Here is a 19,921-nt window from a genome sequence, read left to right as displayed (position 1 = left end):
TGAAAGTATCTGCTCAGGTGTCAGGTGTGATCAGCTCAGTGTGGAGTTCTTTACCTGCTGCTGCTGCTGCTGCTGCTGCTGCTGCTGCTGCTGCTGCTGCGGCGGCGTCGTCGTCTTTGCGTTGCCGCCGTGTTCGTCTCTGCAGCTCTGGCTCTGATCCGACACCTCAGACTTGGCGGCGTTTTCCTTCGGAGACGGCGGCGTCGGCGCCGGGTCGGGGACGTCGGAGAGCTTGGTCGCTTCACTGTCAGCGGTGTCGGACATTCTCATGGCAAAGTCTTACAGGGAGGAGCAGGCAAAGAGAGAGAACCTGGAGGAGGAGGAGAGGAGGAGGAGAGGAGAAGAGGAGGAGGAGGAGAACATCTGTGAGGGAACGCGACCAACACAAACACACAAAATCATCCGAGCAATCCATTTGTGCTCAGGAGCAGGGCGGAAAATCACCAGGATATTTACATTCTCCGCACCTGAAATGTCAGACAATGTTTCCCAAACCTCGAAATGACTGCAAAAGGTTACAGAAATGTATTTGTAACATCGTAAATACTAATTATATGACCAAATATGTTAAAAAAATGTATTTAGAACATTATAAATACGACATATATGACCAAATATGTTACAAAAATGTATTTGTAACATCATAAATACTAATTATATGACCAAATACATTACAAAAATTTATTTATAACATCATAAATAGGAATTATATGACCAAATATGTATTTGTAACATTATAAATACGCCTTGTATGACCAAATATGTTACAAAAATCTATTGGTAACATCATAAATAGGAATTATATGACCAAAAATGTATTTGTAACATTATAAATACAATATATATGACAAAATATTACAAAAATGTATTTGCAACATTATAAATATGACTTATATGACCAAATATGGTACAAAAATATATTTGTAACATTATAAATACAACTTATATGACCAAATATGTTACAGAAATGTATTTTAACATAAATACGAATTATATGAGCAAATTTATTACATAAATGTACGTGTAACATTATAAATATGACATATGACCAAATTTGTTAGAAAAATGTATTTGTAACATTATAAAAACGAATTATATGATCAAAAATGTTACAAAATTGTATTTGTAACATTATAAATATGACTTGCATGACCAAATATGTTACAAAAATGTATTTTAACATAAATACGAATTATATAAGCAAATATATTACATAAATGTATGTGTAACATTATAAATATGACATTTATGACCAAATATGTTACAACATCTGCAATATTATAAATGTTGTAATGTCACAAAAACATGACCATAATGTTAAAAAAGTCACTAACGTTATTAAAAACATGATTTCCAGTGTTTTTTGGTAGGTGGAGCTTTGAAGAGACGTGTGTGGTGAAGCAGCGACATGCTAACAGGAAATATTTTTAATAAATGATCCTGTGATACATGGACATTATTATTGTGATAAAAGTGTTTGTAAAACACAGTGAATCTGAAATAACCTCGTTATTGTAAATCCGTCAAAGGACTGGAAAGTTTGACAACATTTTCCATCATTCACCATGAAAAAACCACCCTTATTACGTGATTTAATTTTTAAATCACCTCATATTACAGTTATGATCCCTGCTGCTGACGACTGCGTCACACGATTTGCTTTGTATGAGGAAAAAGAAAGAAAAAAAAAACGGAGCGACCTCGCCATGTTGAAGTCACGGTGTGAGTTCATCCTGCTGCTACGCCCTAATTATGCAGTTAAGACCCCATACTGAGACACACACACACACACACAGAGCGACACACACACGCAGTCACAGACAGGGAGGGCAGACATCTGGTACATGAGAGCTATGATTAATAGGTTAATTAGAAACGGGTTCGTCAAATTCACTTTGTACAAGAAAACTGGATCCACACATGACACACCTCTGTGTGTGCGTGTGTGTGTGTGTGTGTGTGTGTGTGTGTGTGTGTGTGTGTGTGTGTGTCTCCTCCTCCCTGCCTCACAGTGATCACAGTCATTTTCCTGATCCGATGGCTGAGCAGCGTCGCGGCCGTTTGAGGCCTGATTGTTTATCTTTGTCCCAAAAGAGCTGAGACAGCGGGACAGCGAGCGAGCGGCAGAACCCCCCCCCCACCCCTTTACCCTCCCTCTGTGTGTGCGTGTGTGTGTGTGTGTGTGTGTGTGTGTGTGTGATTCCCTCGTGACAGAGTAATTGACTGGTGGCGAGGTGGGTCGCTCTGCTGAGAGGGCGAACGCAGCGGCGGCTCTAACTCGGGCTCTTGCTCTGCAGAGTCAGACGTTGAATTTCAACCGGCTGTCAAACGTTTGACAAAAGCATCGTCCGTGCGTTCGTTGTGAAGAAAAACACTTTTAATTCTCCAGAGCGCGGCGCAGAGTCGGCCGCTGACATTTTGATTTTCGCCGAGTCTCTGGAGTGAAGATATTGGGAAATACTGGACCTGTGATGGATTCTGTCCCTCACTCATTTATTCATTTATTCATTTATCGTCATGAGATTGTTCAGACTCCCTCGATGTTTCCCCTGCGTTATAATAATAATAATAATGATAATAATAGTGTGGATGATTTGATTCTCACATTACAGAGACTTTAAGTGAGCGCTCTCTTTTATCACATACATACTTCGTCATATATAAAGACACATTACTGATGACAGGACGTCCTGGTTTTTAATTGCTCAGGACTGAAATTTAATCATCTTTGTCAGTTTGACATAAATATTCACAGCCTTTAAGTTTGAAGTGGTGTATATTTAATATTTCTAACGGCTTCTCATCGTGTTTCACATCAATATCACATTAAATATTAATTATTAATAACTGAGGAGCAACTTCAGGCCGACGCAGCTCAATCTGACTGTGGACACGTTACAATAATCCTTACAGATTATTTACTCCATTGGTTCTCCTGTCTTTAATGTCTAATCTCAAAACTAAAGGAGTGTTTTAATCCAATAGTAAGAAAATGGTGCAAAATATGGAAATATATTAATATTAAATGTCTTGTTTTTTCAAATGTTAATGATCTGTTATATGGATCAAAAAAAAAAGCCAGAATATTCACATTTGAGAGGCTGAAAAATCAGAAAACTAAATAAATAAATAAATTATTAAACAATAATTGCTTTTCTTTATTTAATCTGGTTTTATGCTGATGGTTCCTGAGATGTGTGTAATCCCGTCTTCCTGTTTAAATGTTGACTGTTTGTTTAAAACATGAACAGATTGTGAAAAGAGGAGAAAGTTGAAATAATTATTTCTGGAAATTCACTGGAACTTGTTTTATTGGATATTATTGGATTACAACGATGATTATGCGTTTAAAACAGGTTTAACAGACGCTGAAAATGGCAGAAAATCACTTCAGAGTTCAAACTTTCCTTCCTGAGATTCTGTGTTCAGAAAAACCCCAAAAATCTGCTTTATTTTGTGAACTTTCTATATATTTTCTGTAAATTGTTAGATTTTCTTTGATTTGATATTTATTTATTGTCAGTTGTCATGAGTTATTGATCATTTATCCCACAATCCCACTTTTTGGCCACGTCATATTTAAAATCTTGCACCACGTGTGTCTGGATTATAATCTCAGTGTGAAGGGTCAAATAAAGAGTGCACGTACTTGAAAGGAAGCCAGCGGCGGTCGTAGCAGAGGATCGATGAGGAGGTGGATGAGGCGGAGCCTACCGTAGCCAGGCGTGGAGACTTCTCTGCCCATGTCTGCTTCAGCTGCTGAGGACAGCGAGCGGGGCCTGCGACGCCCTCATGACCCCTGACCCCTGCTGACCTGTCAACGAGAGGAGAGGAGGGTGAGAGGAGGGTGAGGAGAGGGTGAGGCCTCAGGGGTCACGGCCGCGGGGTCACGGCGACTGACAGCAGTCACCAGTGTGTCAGCAAGTCTGGGATATCTGTGCCAGTCAAAAGTCAAGCATGTGTGTTTGAGTGTGTGTGTGTGTGTGTGTGTGCCATAAATAATGGATGAGCAGAAAGAAGGCACCGCTGCCAACCTCGTAAAAAAAAAAAAAACAGCATTAGGAATTCAGAGAGCGGAGACAGAAGAAGAAGAAGAAGAGAGTATTTCTCAGCTGCTGCTGCTGTTTGGTGCCACACACACACTCTCTCACACACACACACACACCATCCGTTTTCCAGAGAATTCCTTTATAGGTCGACGACAGACACACACACACACACACACAGACACTCACACTCTGGCCACACTGAGCTGACATTTCTTGTTTTCACTGTTTTCATCGCGTATTTCCATTAAAATCACTCACAATAAGTGAATTGTGGTGAAATTTCATTATTTCGATTAATCGCGACGGGAGAAAAAAATCATTCCAATTTGACACCGATGACGTCTAACTCGCAAACATACAGTCCTAGTGACACACGGTCTCTTTTGAACCTCTTTGTTAGCGACATTTTCGACATAGAAACGATTTGTTTCTGAATAAATGTTAACATCATGTCATTTCAGTGTCTGGTGAGGGATTTAAAAAAAATATATTTTAGTTTTTACATTTTATTATTTTTTAGTTGGACTGAATATTTTGGAAAGGAAAAATCGGTATCACATTTTAAAAAAACAAAACTGACAAAAATAGACAAATAAGGACAAATGTCATCATCAATTTAAAGGAAACAGAAAAATTGATGTTGCTGAATTTGACCAAAAACACTATACCAAATTAAAACGTACAAAATATTTCATCACAAGTATTTTCAAAATACAGAGGCATAAAAACATGTTATTAACATTACAAAAAAAACGACTAGCATTACTTAAAACATCATTTTTGTGTTGTGAAAAATACAATTGTTATATCATGAGGTCATGGAATGACTGGTAAGATGCAGCTCCCCCTTGTGGCACTTCAAAGTAAATCACTAGGACTGTGTAAGTGAGTTCGACAGCATCGTCAGTTTACGAGAAAAATGTAGCATTTTCTATATTTAGGATTATCCAATAATTCCGATAATGGAAATTTATCACTGTGAGTGATTTAAAAAAAAAAAAATCACGTTGTGTAATAATATTGTACACTATTATCCGAAAAAAGAAAATATCGCAATTCAATACTTTTACCAAATATTTAACCCCCTAGTGTCGACACATCGCCATTGCAACGATTCACCGTCAACTACTTCGGTAACTGATAAAAGCGCATTTTTTAGCATTTTCTTAATATTTAGATATTAAGAATGATCTGAATGCGTTTTATACGTTCTTGTTTCTTTTGCTCCATATAATGAATAAACAAATAAATAAATAAATCACATTTGAGAACATCATCATTTTCAAGATTTGGGAAACAACGATCAAATATGACGGTATAGTAAAAGATTAATTTTAGTTAAAGATTATAGAGCATTTTTATTCCACACTGTTCTGAGGTATATTATATATATATATATATATAAATATATTTTATTTTCCATCTTCAGCTCATCACGTTTCTCCTCAGCTTAGGTCAAGTGTCACCTCCGGTCAGGACGCCTTCATTTAGATTATATGTGTAGATTATTAGATGTATTTTGGTCTCCATCAACACACACACACACACACACACACACACACACACTCGCCCCCCCCCCCCCCCCACACACACACACAGTGCTCTCTTATCTCTGTCCATAAGTGCAGCCATCACTTTTCTACATGGCTGTCCATGTGTGACAGGAGCTGTGGATGTACACTTACAACTCTGAAATGGAGAAAATGTGTGTTATTTAGTGCCGTTCCTGCAGCGCGCACACACACACTCACACACACACACACACACACAGCGTAAAAGCTGCTCTGACAGAGTGTGTCCGACGGCGCTGCAGGTTTTATGAGCTGAGCTGCTGAGCAGACAGAGCAGCCGCGAGGACACAACACTGAGCCTCACTGTGTGTGTGTGTGTGTGTGTGTGTGTGCGTGTGTGTGTGTGTGTGTTAAAGACAGTCCAACCAACGCTAAAACTAAAGCTGGAAAAAAATCACTCACAATAAGTCGATCGTGGTGTATTTCCATTTCCAGGACAAATCATTAATGTTAATATTTCACGCGAGTGAGCGAGAAAATGACACCGACATGCAGTCCTGCGGCCACAAGGGGGAGCCTGCACCTCTCCAGTGACTCCACCTATAGCTCCGCCTCCCAAAAAACACGACAAGTTGCGTTTTCTGAACCGCTAACGATGCGTTTTTCGTACGCTTGTTAAGAAAGTGAAACATCACAATTTCACAAAGTGACGTAAGAAAAAGTACTCGTGAAATTTCTTATAATTTCAACATTTATCGCAACAATATCGTGAAACGATGCATTTTCAGACGTGAAATTGTCATAAAATGTCGTGAAACGTATTTATGAACACAGAGGAACTGATGTAACAAAAAATATTACTCGTGAAACAGATTCATTTGAAAGCTTAAAAAAGATCTTCAATCAAATTTCTCATGAAATTGTCATAAAATCAAAGGTAAAATGAGACATTTGCAGATTTTTTACATTTATTGTTATGATATTAGGAATAAATGTCAATAAAATCGTAACAGTAAACTTTAATATCGTTGCACGATTAACGCTAAGGCTGCCGACGGTATACGAGAAAAAAATAACACACACACACACACAAGTTCACTGATGCGTACGTGTGTGTTGTATTGTGACAGGGAGTGGTTCATTTGTATTACGGTCGCTGCAGAGTGCAGCAGCCTTAAAGAGTCTCCCTCAGGCGTCGTTCAGTGTCGCACCGCCCCTTCACACCACCTTCATCGCCACACACACACACACACCTTTCAATTTCCACACAAATAAAAGCGTATGCATGCAGAAAAATCACCGAAAAGCTGGATTTCTACAGGATTTATGAAAATAATCAAGTTTAATTGTCATATTTAATCCATAGCTACAACTATATGTTCTCTCTAAAAAAAGAGATGTGTTAAAAATCATGTATTGTGTATAAATAAATAGTTCTTTTGTGTACGAGATTTGAAAAAGTTCAATAAAAATCACATTGTGATACGATATGACACAAAGAAATGACACCAAAATCATAAAAGTTGAATTCCTGCAGCAAAACGTTGTTTTTCTCTTTTTTCGCCTAAAATCAATGACAATTTGTGAGGCGGCGTTTGCACAGAAGTGTTTTCTGCTATAATAAAAATCCCCCACAGCGGGCTCTTAACGGACCATTCTCACGCACAATTATCTCTGATGGTGAGCTAATGAGAAATTTCTCCATCATCTTGAAGCGCAGAAGAGCCTGCCTCACACACACACACAGAGACACACACACACACACACAGAGACACACACACACACCTGCCTCTGTCTTTCTCTGTCTCTGCTGCTGCTGAGCGTGACCTTTCCCTCCCACACCTCTGCTCTGCCGTGTTGTGCTCAGCGCTGCGTGGAGTCCAGCTCTTGTCCGGGTTATAACCGGCTCAACCGGAGGTGAAGGACCCTCAATCCCTCCCTCTAACTGCCGTCCTCCACTCTGTTCCCGGGAGCACAGAGCGAGGACGTGGAGCGAAAGCTTGCCCACAAACAACCACAAAGAAAATCCAAACGCCTGAGCAACAAAGAAAATATCACGTAAAGTAACAACAGCAGCAGCAGCATCAGCAGCATCTCTGCTGAAGAGCTTTGTTGCACGTGTCACATCATTAAAAAAGAGGTAATTAGCAGGAGTGCAGCCAAACGGCCGGGACATGTGGGATAATAAAGACAGAAAACAAAAAGCTACAGCTGCTGTGTCTGTCACTCTGTAGAATAAGTGTCACCAAGAAACACCATAGGAATAAACAGCTAACGAGCTCACTAACGCCGCTCCACAATCCACACGCACGGCAATAAAAATCGACTCCCGTGTTTAACTTAACCGAGTAACTAATCCCCCCACTTTCCGGGGCATCTCTGCTAATTGCGGGAAAAGCCAGAGAAGCAGAGACGGGGGGAGCCATAGACGCACACACCACAGAACCATCAGAGCACACAGCCTGTGAAAGGACATCACTCTCGTACGCCGCTCGCCTCCATTTCAGAGCGGCACAGGCGGCGTGGGTTTGAGGAAGTGCCCCGTGACAGCTCACAGCGCATTATCAAGAAATATCACACACAAATGAGGCTGTAATTGCGCCGCTCACTCTGCCTTCAGGGTCGCGTCGGGCAGAGGGAGAACGGCGCGGCACGGCACGGCACAGTGTGGCGTGTCGCAGCAGCAGCAGCAGCAGCCAGGCAGCATTAATAAATTAAATTCACAGCAGAGCATGGAGGTAATCCATTACCTGTCCCACAGGAGAGCTTCCAGGGAATATCAATCTAGGCAATTAGAGGAGAAACAATAAACACTGGAAACTAACATGCAAGTCGAGCAGTTTTCATGTGCCGCTGTTGTTCACACACAGAGAGAGAGAGAGAGGGAAGAGAGGGAGAACTGGCAAAGTCCACCAGAGTCATTAAAAGTCAATTTGCAGACAAACACCTGCAGAACAAACAGAGGGAGCAGGGGACACGGAGGAGGAGGAGGAGGAGGAGGAGGACGACGAGGAGCACCCGGCTGGAGGACAAAACGCCGCGGGCAGAGCCTCTCATTGGCTGATCTGTGTTCATTATCCTCGTAACGAGGCGCACGAGCAGCAGATAAAGAGAAGAGAATGAGAGAGTTACACAGCGCTGACAGATCGGTTACAAACAACGACAACCACGACAAAAGACAGAAGAGACAAACAGCCTCTAACCACCAACTCTGGTGAGGTGAGAGGAAGCAGCCGGTCAGATCAGGACCTACCTGCCCGGCAGCTCTGCCCTCCATCCCTGCTTCTGCTTCTGCTGCTGCTGCTGCTGCTGATGCTACGCGACCCTTTAGTTTCCATCGCACTGGAGGAGCGACCGGCTGGAGAGGAGGCAGGAGTCGCCTCCCAGCTCGCTGCTCAGCAGCTGCCTGCTGCCTCTTGTACGCTCGCTCGACTGACTGAGGGTGAACGACGGCCACAGCAGAGAGTAAAGAGGAGGAGGAGAGAAAGAGGGAGGGAGGGAAGGAGGGAGGGAGGGAGAAAGAGTGTAACCTGCCACAAGCCATCAAGCCAGCCAGCCTTGGAGACAGCACCAAATCAACAGCTGGCACCGTGTGATGTCAGAGCGCGAGCAGCCAGTCAGAGCAGCCGAGGCCAAGCCAGCGCTACAGAGCGCTGACTGAAGTGAAGCCGCGGCTAAATGGGGCTCTTCATTAGCTACTCTGCTTCAGGATGGAGGAGGAGGGAGGAGGGAGGAGGAAAAAGCAGGAGGGTGTGAGTTAAGAAAGGTGGTGAAAAGGGAAAGTGAAGGAGAAAGAACAGGGAGGAGGTGGGGGCAGCAGCGACATGTCTGTGGCCAGGTAAACGCTGAGACAGACCAGGTGGAGAGACGATGGGAGGCGCTGGCCGCTGAGAGGCCGAGCTGTTCGCTGGGCCACCGTCCCGTTTAAAGCTGGCACCCTGCTCCTCGCACAAGGCTACAGCTAATCCCAGCGACTTACAGAGGAAAAACACACAGCACGCTGAAGAAGCACGGCCGTAAAAAAAAAACACCGCTCTGCTTCAGGCACCGCCACAATAAAATACACCGCGACGCAGCGACGGCTCATTATCCTCCTTTACCGTCTAAATCGGGGGCAGAGAAAATGTCCGCAGCACCGTAACGTCTAACGAGCGTGATGTTTAAGTGCCGCGTATGTGTTTAATCCGCCAAAAACACATAGAGAAATCATGCTTTAATGTCAGGTTTCACACTCAACTGTGTCTCCGTTTCCCAGTCTGCTCTTCCTTCCCTCGTCTCTCAGTCAACTAAATGTACTTTAGTCAAAATCCTTATCAGGATTCTTTAACTGGTCTGAATTCCTTGACTCTCTTGTGCCGTAAAAGCCAGAAAAGACACACCAGTTAAAACACAAACACCACGTCAGAGCTGATACGATATCAGTCTGATACTAGCTGACCAGAAACCCTTCATATCACATAAACGCTTCACCACACACAGCGATCACAAATATTTGGACACTCTGGGAGTTTATTTCCTCTTCATGAGCGCAGAATATCTGTTACACAGCCGACTACAAGGGCAGACGTGTCGTTAACAGACGAGTCGTTTAAAAATCTTGAATTCGTAGATACTCAAGGACGTGACATCTGTATCGAGCCGTCGCTGTCAAAACACGAGACGCATTCAGCGACCCCGGTAAATTTCGTCACTTCTGCGGGATCTACGGCGTGTTGACGAGATGCATTCAAGAAACTGTGTTATTAACAATAAATGAGATTAAAGACAGATTGTGTCATTTTTCCGCTTCTTAAATGTGAATATTTTCTGGTTTACACGGTAAATTAAACATTTTGTTAATCGATTAACAAATGAATGGTTACTTGCGGCCCTAATGACGTCCAGCTCGCTGCTGCCACCTTGTGGTAACAGATGCTCCACAAATTAGGTCGTCTTTCTAGAACAAAGATTGTTTTTATATATAAATGTAAACTTTGATGAAACGTTTGCTTTTTTAAATGTATTATGAAAAGTCAAATAAACCAACTAAACCGTCCATTATTTCTTTGTCATACGGAGCAAATAAAACAGAAAATATTCACATTTAAGAAGCAGAAAAATCACAGAAACGGCTAACTGATGATGAAAACAGTCGATGATTGATGTAGTAACGGATTAATAATAAATGCTGTTTGTCGATCTGATTAGAGATGAAACAGATGCACAGAGGATGATTAAAAACGACGAGGTGATTGACAGGCCGTCACAGACCAGGTCCGAGTCTTAAACGGCTGATTGTTTTATTTTTTACTCGCTCCGGCTTTAACTGCAAACACGGTGGGTGGAAAAGTTCCTGCTGTCACTTAGCAACCGACAGCAGGCTGCGACGAGCGATCCGATCCTGCCTCATAATTGTACCAGTGGTTATGCCAGGGTCTCTGCAGAATTTATTATTGTGCTTCCTTAATCCCGCAAAAAGGTCACCGATGGAACAAACAATTTATGGATAGACGGATGAATTATTTAACGTCTGCGACCAAATATTATAGGAAAGATAGATTTTTTTCCCTCTGTGCCCCCCCTGGAAGACCATGAATTATTTAGTCAGTGGGTCACGTCTTTGGTGAAAGCTATTACACACTGAACAACCTCTGCCTCAGGATAGAGACATGTGACAATATACGATATTAGCACGATATAAAAAAAAAAAAACACACTCACTTTACGATGATTACAATAATGAAACTTCTCATCACAATTACGCTGATCAAAATAAGTTCAATTCATGAGAACGTAAAAGAATGCTTAAAATTGTTAAACACCTTCTTTAAATACATATTCGAGGAAACATATTTTACAGTGAAAAACAAGAATATTACTACAGAACATCGTTAGGAAATCATGAGGTGCTCAGAAAGTGCAGCTCCCCCTTGTGGCACTTCAAAATAAATCACTTGAACTGTATGATGGTGAGCGAAGCAGCATTTTCAAGTCACATAATATGTTCCACAATATTGAAGATTAATATTTCTCCATTCACGACAGTGTGCGTGATAATATTGCAATGCTAATCCATGACAAATACTTTTTTATGACATGTTAATTGAACAGCAGACAAACGAGAAATAGAATTTTTTTTAAAAATGTAAATACCACTTTTTGACATTTTCTTGTCACGGACATACGACACTCCATTACCAATACGACTATTTTAATACTTTCCGTGTTATAAGCAAGCCAACAACCACTTTCACACTATATATAATACAATAGTGTGATAAATGGCATATCTGGCAACAATTCGGCCTACATGACATTTCACCGAGCAGCGTGATAATTAAATGAACGACCGGTTTGTTTCTGTTGCTAACAGTTCGTACACACTGCATCTCGCTGTGTAAAAGCAGGCCTTAAAGTGACAGAATTACGCTGCACATTTATATCACCGCTGCTGTGTTTGTGTGTTATTCGGGACAAAAGCTGTCTTCAATGGTGTTCGCTGACAAGCCGGACACGGTGTTAGCAGGTTTATTTTAGCCGCAGAGAGCGGCGACATATGCGGCTGGGTCGTGCGGCGCTAAGCTAACACCCACACCGAGGCATGCTAACGTGCTAACACCGGCGCTCGTGCGCTGTGACACGGGCTGAGGAGAGACGTGTTCGCCGCCGGTTGAGCACAGAGACAGGGGGGGCGAGCACGGGTGTCTGGTGGAGCCTTACCGCTTCGGTTTAACGCTGCTGTCTCTGCCGAGGCTGGTGGAGAAGAAGGAGACGCCGGAGCGAGAAGGAGAGGCAGCGGAGTCCGGAGAGCTGGAGGGGGGGAGGCGGGGAGGAGGAGGAGGAGGAGTGCGTCACCTCCTCGCGCACCAGGCTGTTGAAAATATGTCATATCTTGTCACTGCTGTATTTTTAAACAATCTGTCTGACGGATTCACATGTCACACTCACACTAAACTACTGAATTTAATAATCAACGAATACATTAATTACTCATCAACACAGTGTTTGTCAAAGTGTGGGCCGTGACCCACTGGTGGTACTTGGAAGTATTGCAGGTGGGGCGGACGCTGCGTAATTTTGGCACAGCTCATTTCTACTCGTTTTTATTATGGCTTTTTCCATCAGTGTTGATGGATGCTGGGTTCCAGAGCCCATCCAAACCAGTTGGATGTGGGACTTATCCGACCTCCAACTAGAAAAAGTGCACTGGAATGCCTGTCGAAGTGGGACCTCCGACTAGCGGGGCCGATCGACCTAACCCGACTTCACCAAAATGACGTCGGAGAATAATAGCGCCGCCCATGGAGTCACATGAATAGGCTATGAACTTCACTTTTCTGCATGTAGAGTTGTTTTAGACCAGGGGTCTCAAACTTAATTTGCCTGGGGGCCGTGAGGCTGGGCCGCATCAACCCCCCCCCCCCCCCCAGAAAAATACAATAATAACCCTTACAATTAAAAAAAAAAAAAAAATGGAAAAAAACTAAATTAATTGTTATGCCAATTCTGTAACATTGTTTTTTTAATCTAATTGTGTTGTTATGGCTGGGATTGTGTGTACTGACATCACTAAAGTCAAGGCATTGCAGTTATAGAAGGTGCCCCTCATCTGGTGCGGGCCTTTTTTTTCTCCACACCGCCCCTGCTGACTCTGCTCTTCTCCCTCTCCTGCATTGTGCGCAGCTACAAGGGAGCTCTGCATATCCAACGCAGAATGGATCATTTCTCTATGCGCAGTTATATCCACACATCCATATTTGACATGATCTTTATGACGAGGATCGAGTTCAGTCGCGATGAAATACAGGGGATCCAAGTAGACACAGCAATTTTTACAACTTGTTTTTCATGTTATAGCATGAAGATATGTAGGGCTACGGTAAAAGTATACTCATGGCGTTACATATCGATATGTATGACAGTCAAAATGCCTCTTCAAACATAAATCTAAAGCGCCGCGATCGTCCATGTTTTCTAAAATTCGACTACAATAGTACAATCCAGGTAGGATAAGTCCCACATCCCATGTGTTTGGATGGGCTCTGGAACGCAGCAATAGTACCAATACTAAAATGTGACGTCAACACACTGCCAGCCGCTGATTGGTCAGAGAGTGTCGTCACTGGAAGAGTCATTTCGAACTGTAGACCAGTTAAAAAGACTTGACAATCCGGAAAAGTTTCGTTAACCTCCAACATTAAGCAAAGGAAATGCTACAGAAGATTGAGATTGAGTTTTCTGAAAAAATCTGGGATTTTTTTTAACACAAATGGTGTAGCAATATGTCCAGGAATAAAAATAGTCATTCTAAGTGACGGACTGTGGCAGCGACTTTGGAATTCCATGTCAGGGTTTGTGAGGTTGCTCCGACTTTCTGGTTACAACTGGGATGCACCATAAGTCAGGGAAAATGTAAAAAAAACAAAAACTGTATCATTTACCAAAATATATATATATATATATATATATATAAATAAATATATGTATAAATACATATATTTCTAAATTGAAAGATATTAAAAGTGTCTGCACATCAATATCTGAATTGTATTCCTGTCTGGTTTGAAGCTTGACACAACACAGACATCCTTGACGAGTCTTTAGAAATCAGTCATTAACTCTGTGAGTGCTTAGTGAATGGAGAAATGTATGGAATTAATAGATTTAAATAAATACATGTTGACATAATCAAATAAGGTGCTGATATTTACCTTCATATTTTATTCTCCAATGTTGCTCACTGTCATTCTTGCTAAGAATTTTACATGTATTTATAGATAAGTTTTATGACTTTGATTTATAATTATGAGATGGTATCACATTTGTATCATTTAGTATCTCATTATGATGAGCATCACATATTTGTGACTTACTTTTCATTATGATGACTTAGCATCACATGTTTATGACTTAGTTTTCATTATTATGACTTAGCATCACATGTTTATGACTTACTTTTCATTATGATGACTTAGCATCACTAGTTTATGACTTACTTTTCATTATTATGACTTAGCATCACATGTTTATGACTTACTTTTCGTTATGATGACTTAGCATCACATGTTTATGACCTACTTTTATGACTTAGCATCACATGTTTATGACGTACTTTTCATTATTATGACTTAGCATCACATGTTTATGACTTACTTTTCGTTATGATGACTTAGCATCACATGTTTATGACCTACTTTTATGACTTAGCATCACATGTTTATGACGTACTTTTCATTATTATGACTTAGCATCACATGTTTATGACTTACTTTTCATTAAGATGACTTAGCATCACATGTTTATGACTTACTTTTCATTATGATGACTTAGCATCACATGTTTATGACGTACTTTTATGACTTAGCATCACGTTTATGACTTACTATTTCATTATTGACTAAGCATCACATGTTTATGACGTACTTTTCATTATTATGACTTAGCATCACATGTTTATGACCTACTTTTCATTATTATGACTTAGCATCACATGTTTATGACTTACTTTTCATTATTATGACTTAGCATCACATTTTTATGACTTACTTTTCAATATTGACTTAGCATCACATTTTTATGACTTACTATTTCATTATTGTGACTTAGGATCACATTTTTATGACTTTTATTTTTCAAGTGTCTGAAATGTATTGTATTTCATGGAATTTCTTCTCACAATTATGACTTTTATCTCTATTTTTTTAAACATTACATTTACATTTTCATTTACCTTTACTATCGTATTCAACATTACATACAAGTTTTTGAATATTTGATTAAAAGTTCTGTCTCACCCAGGATGTTGCCGGGATGACCCGTGACGTAAATCGAACACACCCCTCACTTGCCAGCGTGTAGTCAGACAGTGTGAGTGTGTGTGTAGTTAGAGAGTTGATAAACAAATAAAGCGTCTTCTCTCCGCGGTGTCACCGGGTAGGACAAACACCACCTCCACCACACTGACCGTCGTTACGTTAGCATCTTCTCATTTACGTCGCTACGGCGTGTTAAATGTGTTGTTGTGTTAGTGCTAACCGTCGGTGCTGCTGCTGCTGCTGCTACCGCTGAGTGTCATAGCAACGGCTAACGTTAGCTGAACACGAGCGGAAAACACTTGACTCGCGAGTTAGCGTGATAGCAGCTATATAGCGGGGTAAGCTAGCAAAACACGAGCACATAAAAACGTTTCCGCTATGAATATACAAACATAATAAACACAGCTTTTTACGGAGGTGGATATATTTGAAACAAGTATATGATTTTAAATGCACATTTTCTGCGGGGAAGTGTTGTTTATTCAGGGATTCTAGCGCTAGCACGGTATATGCTACAACTCTGCTTTAAAGTTTGTTACCGGAAGTATATTTTTAAAGGGAACTTTATTCAAACATCAAATCCAAACAAACGGGAGTTTATGTGGATTTTTCTACAAAACAGTGATTTAAAACGCTGATAGGAAACTTTGTTAATTACAAGTGATACACAAACTTTATTAATTTATGTAAATAAACATATGTGGAACAAGAATTGAGGTCTGTCCATCTGAGCACTTATATCTACAAAAAAACAAATTTTAACCAAATACAATATACTAGACACAAATGAAATATAAACAAATTAATTGTAAAAAACTAAACTTTGTTTTAAAGTTGCATTCAGCAGTAATTATCAAGTCAAATAATTATTTATTTTACATGACATTCCTCACATTTAAGGTGTTTTTTTTTTTGTTTTTTTTAATCACAAGGCTCAAAAACACTCTGCTCACACAGTTGTTATGTTTCTAATTACATGATAAAAAGCAGAATAAATGATCACACACTGTAACAGTAATTAACACATGTGTACTTCCAGTCCAACCAAGGGGAAATTAAATACCACAAGGTCAGAGAAGGAAAATACTGAATTTCAACTGATAAAAAGTAATGACAAAACAAAGCTCAGTGATTTTCATCACTGTGTGCTTTTCTGCATCACTATTTGTGTAAAAACGTTTATACATTGTTGTTATTAAGAGATTTAAGAATATAAAACCACAACATAGTAATGTCATGCCTCAGCACTGTTTACACAGCGTTCAGACACAGTTAATACATTTGTTGACAGCTGAGCTGAGACAGACAACCTTTACTATCTTATGTCAAATTCTCACAGATTTTGTTCACTGTGTGCTGCATCGTCAGCTTCTTACATCATCCAACCGGTTATTTATTCAGGTAAAATTGGTTTTAACTTTATACAATTTTGTCAAATTTGATATTTTGCAAGTCATGTATAAAGCTCGTAAGAACATTTTGCCCTCTAGACAGTCAAAAATAGTTTGGAAAAAAGAGAAAGTCAATGTGATTTAAAAACCCCAGATTCAATACTAAAGTGATAGAAAGATGCATCAGCGAAAAACAAACAAGTTTATGGAATTATCTCGACAGAAAAGCTAAATAAATTAAATGTAATATTGTATTTAAAAAGATCATTTGTTTTTTTGTTTGTTAATGTCTTGTGAAATCAGATTATTCTTCTTTCTGCTCCTTTTCATTCATGTTTTGGAGGAATGAAATAAAACACTGACATAAATAAATAAATAAATAAATAAATAAATAAATAATGATGTCAGTGAGAGCAGAGCAACATGACAAACCATCACTATGACACAGGTTTAAATCAGAAATCAATGTGCTAATAAATTCACTCCATCAGCCCCTTCAGTGGAGCACACTCATGTGTTCATGATTTTATTTTTCAGAGGAGACACCGATGAGGACTCGCTAATGGAAATGGACGACGGTGACCCGCCGAGCTCTCGCTGTGAGACAAGATGGTCACAGCAACTGTCACGTCTTCCTCACAAGCTCCTGCAGCGTCTCATGCCTTTCCAAAGACGAGGAGTGGAGTTTGCTTTACGGAAGAGCGGACGGTAAGCTGAGCGGCAGCCGCGTTGTTCCGCGTAGTCTTAACGCTAAGTCTTTCCTCCAGCTTAGAAACTACGTCTCCACAGTGTACGAAATTATCTCGATACGTAGAGATCAAAAACACGTATACGAGTGTGGTGAAGTGAATGGAAAAAATGACTTCAAAATGCTGCAAAACTGTGCGTTTATTTTGACATGCCACAAGGGCGAGCCATAATCTTTACAGTCATTGTAGCCTTAGTAACATTGTTTACATGTTTTTGTAACATCAAAACATTTTGCCACACTTTTGGTTAGCATGAGAAACTTTTTTTTTGGTAAATTTGCGACAGTTTTTGGTCCTGTAAGAATTTTTTGTGACAATATTAACATATTTGTGTAACCTTACGACACTTTTCGACAGGATTTTGTAAAAAATAACTTTATTTTAGTTTTATTTAAAACATTATAAATATCAGAAAGTAAATTAAATTAAATAAAAAAATTTGTTACATCCCTTGAAGTCATTCAAAAGTCCATATTGTACGTAGATATATATATATATTACATTCACAAAGGTTAAATTGTGTCCAGTTTGTAGCTGTACAAACAAATAGCAGTCCAGGAGAAGTTTGTGTGTTGCCCTTAAGTTGTGTGAGTGTTGTGGCTGTGGAGCAGGGCCAGGACTCTCCCGTTTCCTCCTCCGCCACCAGTCGATATTCGCTCGGGGTTCTCGGGAAGGTCAGCGCACGGGGAGCCAATCTGAGCGGCGCTGCCGTGATGCGGAGCGGCCGTATTGATCCAGGAAAGGCTCGGAGGCGCCGCTTTGTTACGCGGGCGGGTCAGAAGTCAATTGGCTCTCGCCGCACCGTGCGGACAACGGCTAGCTCAGTCAATTGGCATCAGCGCGACAATGTGAGCAACTTCTCTCCGGAGAGACGGCCGACGTGACATTCGCTTTTAAATGTCCGGGCGGATCTGAGTGTAGCCTGAACAATGACATCATGTTTCTGTATTTATTGACATCAGCAAATAGCTAACAACAAGACTCATTTGATAAAATCTACGTCCGTTTAAGTCTACGATGTCTTAAGAACGTGTTTCACGTCTTTATCTTTAACTGTTAGACAGACAGGAAACTGAAGTTTGTAAACCACTCACTCTCCCACACCAAAGCCCATAGAGAAAATCAGTGATTTTTAGCTCACAGGGACACAGGAGCTGCTGGTCTACTGCTGCCTCGTGTGGCCACTTTGTGTCACTGCAGTAAATCTGAACAAATGTTTTCAAAAGCCGAATTTAACAAAATCAGACATTGTAAGTTAGTGATGGAGGCAGCAGTGGATCAACAACTCCTGTGAACTCCTGTGTGCTGTGATGTTAAAATCACTGATTTTCTCTATGGACTTTGGTGTTGGTTGGATAAGTCTGTCCAACAGTGGCGTCATACGGTTAATCAGGTGTAGATTTATTTATTGCCTCTTTTTTTATAGGGACATTGTGTAGTATTTATGGGTTTATATAACCCAAAATCCACTTTTTTATACATATTATGTGCTCCTGCATTGTCTAGTCGCTGTATAATAGTTTTTGTTTCATTTTCGTAGTGTTTCAAAAAGTCATGTAAAATAACATGGTCGCGGGCCGTGCATAGCCAAGTCCCGCCTCCACTCTCTCCGCTTCGTCTGCTACGGCCGCGGTAGCTCCGCCCTCTCCCTCGCCTCACGAACCTCATCTGCTGACACGGAGAAAGACGACGAGGACGACATTTGACCGGCTGAGGACACCGTAGCGCTCAGGGAAGGGAGGGAGTGAGCAGAGGAGCAGTTCTTTGTTGTAAATTTCAGCCTCTCCTCTAGATGGCACTATAAACTACTTACTTCACCTTTAACGAACAGCCTTGTATTAGGGGAGTCAGAGACAACAATATTTCTACCCAGAATGCAGTGCCGCAGCAGACATGTTGGATTTTACTAGGCAGGTTTGTGACATTTTTGTCGTGCGACGACCTGAAGTGGAACCAGGTGACAGATAAGGAAATAAATGTAAAGTGAGCTTCATTATAAAACACTCCAGTGAACATCACGGATTGATGTTGACATCTTACAGCGTGGGAGGATCCGTGGGAGGATTTTTCCTCTAAATCTCATCATCATTGTGTCTTTTCAGGAGCACCGAGGCAAAGCATCTAAATGTTGTTGCAGTGCTTACGCAGCCGCTCTATCTGTATCTGTGTGTGTGTGTGTGTGTGTGTGTGTGTGTGTGTGTGTGTGTGTGTGGGTGAATTTTATGGAGTCAGACGGAGGATAATGTGGGACAGTTGTTGTACTGTATGATAATAAAAACACATGGGGCGTGGTTGATGGCGATGTTTGGAAAGTTTAGGTGCCTTTGTGTTTGTGGCAGCTCGTAAATATCAGGTCGTTGTGCCACTTTGTGAAGTGATCACTCTGCTGCACCAAAGTCCACGGAGAAAATCAGTGAGTTTAGCTCA

At 40.8% G+C, this 19,921-nt stretch overlaps 2 protein-coding genes across 6 annotated transcripts in view; one reads left to right on the top strand and one right to left on the bottom strand.

Annotated features, from left to right (window-relative positions):
- LOC310943268 (R3H domain-containing protein 1-like) overlaps nt 1-12,367 on the bottom strand; it is a 44,231-nt gene extending 31,864 nt beyond the window's left edge. For all 5 annotated transcript variants that reach the window (XR_014593111.1, XM_083908799.1, XM_083908800.1 and 2 more), the window contains exons 1-3: nt 12,260-12,367; nt 3,650-3,814; nt 55-310 (exon numbers count right to left, since the gene is read on the bottom strand). Coding sequence is in view for 4 of the 5 variants with exons in the window: in XM_083908799.1 (XP_083764925.1) it covers nt 55-270 (216 nt within the window). In the remaining variant the exon portion in view is untranslated. The remainder of the gene's footprint in view (nt 1-54; nt 311-3,649; nt 3,815-12,259) is intronic.
- Nucleotides 12,368-15,391: 3,024 nt separating this feature from the next.
- Nucleotides 15,392-19,921, top strand: part of zranb3 (zinc finger, RAN-binding domain containing 3) — a 71,468-nt gene continuing 66,938 nt past the window's right edge. Inside the window, exons 1-2 of the mRNA XM_083908836.1 lie at nt 15,392-15,472; nt 17,283-17,453. Of these exons, the coding sequence (XP_083764962.1) occupies nt 17,308-17,453 (146 nt within the window). The 5' untranslated portion in view covers nt 15,392-15,472; nt 17,283-17,307. The remainder of the gene's footprint in view (nt 15,473-17,282; nt 17,454-19,921) is intronic.

This window comes from Microchirus variegatus (assembly GCF_963457635.1).
Source record: "Microchirus variegatus genome assembly, chromosome: 22".
Lineage (NCBI taxonomy): Eukaryota > Metazoa > Chordata > Actinopteri > Pleuronectiformes > Soleidae > Microchirus > Microchirus variegatus.
This window is presented reverse-complemented; position numbering and strand designations above follow the sequence as displayed.